Source organism: Triticum aestivum, chromosome 3A, assembly GCF_018294505.1.
Source record: "Triticum aestivum cultivar Chinese Spring chromosome 3A, IWGSC CS RefSeq v2.1, whole genome shotgun sequence".
In the NCBI taxonomy this organism is placed as follows: domain Eukaryota; kingdom Viridiplantae; phylum Streptophyta; class Magnoliopsida; order Poales; family Poaceae; genus Triticum; species Triticum aestivum.
The window spans coordinates 432,128,468-432,136,290 of NC_057800.1; the positions used below are offsets into that span (position 1 = coordinate 432,128,468).

Here is a 7,823-nt window from a genome sequence, read left to right on the forward strand (position 1 = left end):
TTTTACATTTCAACTGCGTCAAGACAGAAGAAAAGCGAGAAGAAAACCTAAGACTCAGCACCATCATCAATAGCGGTATAGTTCAGTAACATCATAAGCACAAGACATGATATAAGGCACCAGTTTATAAGCGTAAAAGGGATATATATGATCCAATGCATAGGAAACAATGTTGTTCAAATAACAGATGAGCAAGTGGAGTTAAGAAAACAGGGGACCTCAATTCGATGCCGTGCTTATTAATAAGGCAAGTGCCACAGTTTTTTCTTTTTGAAGGGCGGCAAACATTTGTGGCTACACCATCCATTTTCACCCAGAGAGTTGACCACAACGAGCAATACAGAATATGTTAAAACCAAGTAGACAGCAGGTCAGCACATGGGCTAACCTCCCACTGCAACAAATAATTTCCAAGATGGGCGGCACTGATTCAATTTAAAGCACTGCAGCCTGGTAGGTCATGGCACCCAACTGGCACCTAAAATATTGGTACCAGACCAGATCATGGCACCTAAAACATGATGCTCAGCTGCTCATTAACATACGCAAAAGAAGACAAAGTATAAGACTGCAATACCTGCAACATGTTCGTTCTAAACTGGAATGATAACCGATGCAAGGAACTAACACAGAAAGGGTTGAACAACCCACTTGAATAAACTCCAGCTCCCTTCTAAAAGCAGGAGGCATGCCTTTCCTTTGCTGAGTAGATGAATGACTGAAATACATAGATGCATAATGAACAAAATTGAGTTGATTTGGCCATGGTGTCTCTACAAGGAACAGCCCCAGCAAAAGGGAATGAACTCTAATAATGTAGAAGGTATTGAGCTGAGAACGGTAAGACCAAAAAAAAATACGGCAAGCCTACTGGCCATCATCAAGCAACATGTTGCAATTCTTCAGTAAGATGACCCTGGAAAAGGGTGTCATATCTCAAGCTCCTTGTGACATCAAAGAAATGTGCTACAGCTTCTTCTGGTGTTTTTTGAAGAACACCATGGCCCAAGTTAAGTATATGACCTTTCGGACCAGCTGCTTTCACAACCCTACATAGTATAACATGAGGGGAAACAATCATTAGCAATACCTACAAATGTATTTTGAAAATAGTGAGTGAATTGTGCAACCCAGTTAGATCATCAACTGATACAAAGTCCTATGACATAATACAAACCCTAAGGACCTAAACTTGCAGCGCTTAGAAGTTAAAACTAATGTATCCCTGCCAAAAGAGAATGCAACACTCTGTGATCATGTGATGTGATCATCTATTTATTGTTTTACAACCAGAAGTTGGAAGACATTTAAAGATGAACACTGCAAAATACAAATAGCTTACTTGGTATGAAATTGAACGAATGCTTCAGAAATGGAATCAGTTGCACAAGTGGCACAGTTGAACTGAGATGAACTAAGAAGGCCTTAATAGGCCATACAACATAGGGTCAATGACAGTGGCGAAGCCTAGTTCAAGCTGTGTGGTGAATTGGCCACACAACATTTTTGCAAAACCCTTAAGCACTAGTAAAATTTATGCAAAAGATAGTATAAATTTGTAGACACCAATGCATTTACATCACAAATTTAAATTGACATCACATGCTTGAATTCCTTGCACAGCCACTGGTTGATGAGTGAAGACTTAATATGAATAACTGATGACAAAACATATAATACAAATAAAGAAGTTTGGTAGGCCTCACTGATAAACTGTTCGGTGAGTATTTATATAAAAACTAAAATAACATAAAATAAGTGCACGATGAAGTATTGACTAACCTATGAATTTCATCAGTCAATACTGGTAATGGGGAAAATAGATATGCTGGGTCCACGTTCCCTTGTACACTAATTCCATCACCAACGCGCCTCCTTCCATCTGCCATATCCACTGTCCAGTCAAGCCCAATAACATCAACTCCGATGTCCTTCATGCGCTCGAGCAAGCCTCCATTTCCATTTATATACAGCACAAGTGGTATGTGAGGGCATTCTGTCTTAATCTTAGCCACAATCTGCCAATGAAATAGTTTCATAAAGATCAAAAGAACATAATCAACAGAACTCTTTAACTTTTGCTAACCTTACAAACTATGTACTCAAAGGTTTAAATTGAAGTCTTTAGGTTGCATTAGATATTCATTTTAAAGTGATAGGGCTCAAAAGAAATCACCATTTATGACCAAAATAAGTCATCAGTATGTGCCAATGGCGTTTTACCTCCTTGCAGATATGTAAAGTCAAATATAGCACAATACAGTATCCAAATGCATGTATATAAGAACATGTTGCTGACATGAATATGGTATCCGACTGTTTGTATTGATTCTTGCATGCTCGTTGTGTGTTCCTTATCAGATTATAGAAGAACTTGCAATCATAACCGTACAGTTTCGTAAAATGGGTACAGTTAACAGCAGTTACAAAGAGTTTAAAGTAGCGCGTCATATCAGAAGTATTTGAGTATAAACACAACGGAAGATATTTTACAATACACGTTGAACTTGGGAACATAACACTGACAATCATTAATGCTCTATTATACAGTGCAGCTCCAACCTGGTCGACACTAGACACACCAGCCACCATGTCATAAGGAAATAGATAAGAGCGAGAGAAAGGAAGGAACAGGTACCTGTCTGATATATGGTTTTGACCATTGCTCCCACACATGAGGTGGAAGTTGCCCACCCCATGAATCAAATATCTGTATACACTGAGCACCAGAGTTTACTTGGTAAATGATATAGTCAGATATAGCTTCTGCGAGGTGAGAGAGAAGGCCCCTCAAGACATTTGGTGCTGTGTGGCACATGCGCTTTATATTTGTGTAAGTGTTGGTCATCCCTCCTTCAACAACATAAGTTGCAATTGTCCATGGGGCCCCCACGAATCCTAGCAAAGCAGCTTTTCCATCAATCTAGCAGGTAGTGGAAACAGAGGCGTACGAGTGTCAGAAGAAAATCCAGTGCAAGTGCATAGATAAAGCAGATTTAGTCCAATTCTTTATACAAAGGGCTACTTATAAAGCTTATTAATGCTGATGAAAATATTATGCGATGAGTGTATAACATTAAACATTAGAACATTGAACACACAAATCAAGTAAGATATGATGATCTTAGGTTGTACTCCCTCCGTAAAGAAATACAAATATCATCATACTCATGTTTGACTAGAAGCTGCTGGAAGATTTAGAGAATTGAAACAAGCATTAGCATCACCATTTATTTCAAAGCATGTAAAAGAGAGCATGTGGTAATAGCTATAACATACATAATCAATGTTTAGAATGCAAAAAAGGCATCGGCATAAGCCTGCCCACTAACATCCAAATGCTTGGAAACCCAACAAGTTCCACAGTCTCCTTTCTTTTGCAGCCTCCAGTTTACATTCCCAACGTTGTGAATTGTGGAGTATATGCTGGCTAACCAGAATGTATCAGTTTTTTGTCATCCACACATTACATATCAGTATTTCTTTCTGAGATTTATATCAGCTAGCAGTCAGGCATAGAGGCAGAAATTGTCCTGAAGCTACTAAATTACGCCATCAGTTTTGGTTTTACTGACTCTATACTGTGAGCTTGATGTCAACCATGCAGCCAATGTTCCAAATCACTTTAGTCAATGATAAAAACAAGCTGCAAAAAAATACAGGTACTGTTCATCACCTATTGGACCGACAGAATCACGACAAGTTCCGTGAGTTCACTGGCATTCTCCTATGAGACCCTCTTCTGAGTCACGATAACTGCACCAGAATAGCTCTATTCAGCAATCGATTTCTAGGTTTCATCTTACACCTAATTGGTAACCAACAATTTCATCCCATGGTACCATTTTCATAACGCAAAACCACACCACTACTTGATTCCTATGATGCCTATAAAAGGTTTCTAAACAATGCTTGATAAACTGATATAGCTAGCACCAGTTCACCACAAACCACCAATGCTAATTTATTACAACAAAAAACAATGGCAATTTTAACCTTTCATAGCTAAGCACACAAATGTATCGGCATTACCTCGCTGCGCAGAATCTTGAGCGACTCCCCGACGAACTGGAGCTTATCGAGATCTATGGGAACGAGCTCCCTGACCTGTTCCTCCGTCCGCACGGGAGACTGGATCACCGGCCCCTTGGATTCCGAGATATCGAACGGCACCCCGATGGCCGGCAGGGGCGTGAGTATGTCCGAGAATAGGATGACGCCGTCGGGTGCGAAGGCGTGCCACGGCTGTAGCGTGATTTCGACGATGAGGTCGGTGGTCTCCGACCGCTCCCGGAACGAAGGGTGGCGCTTGGACAGCGCCTGGTACGACGCCATGTACCGCCCAGCCTGCCGCATCATCCACGCCGGCGGCCTAGGCAGCCCATCCTCGCCCCTCGCCGCACGTATGAGCAGCGGTTCTTCTGGCGATGCGATGCGTACTGGTCAGATTGGGGCGGAAATGTCGGGGAGGGAGAGTAGGGGGTACTAGAGCGGTTGGTTTTACCGGACGAGAGGGAGGCGGAGATAGCAGCGCGACGGCTACGCCTGCGGTGGGTAGAGGATGAGGAGGCAGGCGCCGCGGAGAGGAAGGCGGCGGCCGTGGCCGTAGCCGTGGCGGTGGTCGTCGGGGACATCATGGCGCTCGCGAGGTCGCGCTGCTTTGCTTATCTGATTTTGGGTTGGGGGTGGGAGTTTGGGTTGGGGTGCGATGGAGGGCAGAACAGGGGGCCCAACAACTGACGAACGTTCAGGCCAGTTCTTTTGTGGTTTATTCGAGGCTTTGGAAATAAGCTGCGCTCTAGAAGCCGAATTTATAAAGTTTTAAAATAAAATTTTGGATTGGGCTAGAAAGAACTGGCCTTTAAGTGTAGGGAGAAGTATATTTGTCGTCCCTGTTTGATAGCTCTACATTTTCTAAGTATTTTGAGAATACTACTCCCTCCATTCTAAAATATAGTGCGTCCGTGCTTTTCGAGGTCGAACTTTGATCATAAATTTAACGAACGAGACCGACTGCGGCGGGAGAAAAGTTACATAATTAAAAACTTCTTTCGAATACAAAATCACTGATATAACTTTTGCTCCCGTCGCAATCGGTCTTGATAGTTAAATTTACGGTCAAAGTTGAAGCACGTAGGTAGAGGAAGCACTACATTATAGAATGTAGGGAGTACAAAAATTTTAAATACTATGGTTTTAATTACTTTGAGCTGTTTGGCCTAAAAAATTGTGGTATTTGTACTACAGTATTCCTTAAAACGCAGTACTTTCTCTGTCAAATAAAAAGAACCTCGAACCTCTTTTTTTTAAACGGAGCAGGAGAAGAAAATGAGCTTGTTACTTCGTTCTCGACTCCTCGTTCACCCCCAAGCCGCCGCCGCTCTATCGTCACTGGAAATCATCTTTCTCAGTTGTCGTGGACAACAAAAAGACCACCATGGAAAAACATCGACTATGCTCTGTTGCCTTCTCTTCTTAAGGAGGACCGTGGCATGAAGCCAGTAGACTTGCTCGCAGAGGAAGACAGCTCCTGCCGCCTGATGAAGATTGCAATCACTGCCGCTCCTACTTCTCTTTGTGCTCGCCGTAACTGAGAGGAAGGAGTTGGTGACTAGCACAGTGCACGGTGTTCCTCATCTTTTGTAAGCTGCAGGCCGAACTTTGGGCGTGGTCGTTGATTGTTTGGCAGTGGACTTTGGGAGTGTTTGGTTCGTGTCCTGGACCAAATTTCCTTGGCCTGAGACCTCCCTGAGATCGGCCTGGACACTGTTTGGTTCGTGCCTGAGTACCTGAAGCTAGCCTGGCCTGAAACGAAAATACACCATTAGCCTGTCTTGGGAATATCCCAGCACCATTAGCCTGGCTCAGGCTACCGAGAAAGGACGCTTGGTTGCTGTCTGGGTCTGCCTGGGAGTACTAATCATGCATGAGAGAATCAAAAGTAAATTAATAGGCTGATGTGACATGTGTATGAAGGAAATATGCCCTAGAGGCAATAATAAAGTTGTTATTTATATTTCCTTATATCATGATAAATGTTTATTATTCATGCTAGAATTGTATTAACCGAAAACTTAGTACATGTGTGAATACATAGACAAACAGAGTGTCCCTAGTATGCCTCTACTTGACTACCTCGTTAATCAAACATGGTTAAGTTTCCTAGCCATGGACATGTGTTGTCATTTGATGAACGAGATCATTAAAGAATGATGTGATGGATAAGACCCATCCGTTAGCTACAACATTTCTGATAAGTATATGTGAATGACATATTGTTGATGAGAAATAATGTAGAATTTTCTGGAAAGCATAAAGGAGTGCTTGAAAGGAGTTTTTCAAAGAAAGACCTCGGTGAAGCTACTTACATATTGAGCATCAAGATATATAGAGATAGATCAAGACGCTTGATATATTTTCAATGAGTACATACCTTGACAAGATTTTGAAGTAGTTCAAAATGAAACAGTCAAAGAAGGAGTTCTTGCCTGTGTTGCAAGGTGTGAAGTTGAGTAAAGACTCAAAACCCGACCACGGCAGAAAATAAAAAGAGAATGAAAAGTCATTCCCTATGCCTCAGTCATTGGTTCTACAAAGTATGCTATGTTGTGTATCAGACCTATTGTGTACCTCACCATAAGTTTGGCAAGAGGGTACAATAGTGATCCAAGAGTGGATCACTGGACAGCGGTAAAAAATATCCTTAGTGAAATAAGGAAATGTTTCTCGGTTATGGAGGTGACAAAGAGTTCGTCATAAAGAGTTACGTCGATGCAAGCTTTGACACCGATTTGGATGACTCTAAGTCTCGATCTAGATACATATTGAAAGTGGGAGCAGTTAGCTAGAGTAGCTCCGTGCAAAGCATTGTAGACATAGAAAATTTGCAAAATACATACAGCTCTGAATGTGGCAGACCCGTTGACTAAATTTATCTCACAAGCAAAACATGATCACTCTTTGGGTGTTAATCACATAGCGATGTGAACTAGATTATTGACTCTAGTAAAACCTTTGGGTGTTAGTCACATGGAGATGTGAACTAATCACATAAAGATGTGAACTATTGATATTAAATCACACGACGATGTGAACTAGATTATTGACTCTAGTGCAAGTGGGAGACTGAAGAAAATATGCCCTAGAGGCAATAATAAAGTTGTTATTTATATTTCCTTATATCATGATAAATGTTTATTATTCGTGCTAGAATTGTATTAACCGGAAACTTAGTACATGTGTGAATACATAGACAAACAGAGTGTCCCTAGTATGCCTCTACTTGACTAGCTCGTTAATCAAAGATGGTTAAGTTTCCTAGCCATGGACATGTGTTGTCATTTGATGAACGAGATCATATCATTAAAGAATGATGTGATGGACAAGACCCATCCGTTAGCTTAGCATAATGATCGTTCAGTTTTATTGATACTGCTTTCTTCATGACTTATACATGTTCCTCTGACTATGAGATTATGCAACTCCCGAATACCAGAGGAACACCTTGTGTGCTATCAAATGTCACAACGTAACTGGGTGATTATAAAGATGCTCTACTGGTGTCTCCAATGGTGTTTGTTGAGTTGGCATAGATCGAGATTAGGATTTGTCACTCCGTCTATCGGAGAGGTATCTCTGGGCCCTCTCGGTAATGCACATCACTATAAGCCTTGCAAGCAATGTGACTAATGTGTTAGTTGCAGGATGATGCATTATGGAACGAGTAAAGAGACTTGCCGGTAACGAGATTGAACTAGGTATTGAGATACCGACGATTGAATCTCGGGCATGTAACATACGGATGACAAAGGGAACAACGTATG

The 7,823-nt window shown here is 41.5% G+C and overlaps 1 protein-coding gene across 1 annotated transcript; it reads right to left on the reverse strand.

The window, feature by feature from the left end:
- Positions 1 to 671: 671 nt before the first annotated feature.
- LOC123061522 (uroporphyrinogen decarboxylase 1, chloroplastic) lies at positions 672 to 4,758 on the reverse strand. The gene is made up of 5 exons (XM_044484650.1): positions 4,505 to 4,758; positions 4,033 to 4,421; positions 2,639 to 2,923; positions 1,783 to 2,018; positions 672 to 1,049 (listed from the first exon to the last, which is right to left on the reverse strand). Exons 1-5 carry the CDS (start codon positions 4,635 to 4,637, stop codon positions 881 to 883), a joined length of 1,212 nt encoding a protein of 403 aa, XP_044340585.1. The 5' UTR covers positions 4,638 to 4,758; the 3' UTR covers positions 672 to 880.
- Positions 4,759 to 7,823: the final 3,065 nt, after the last annotated feature.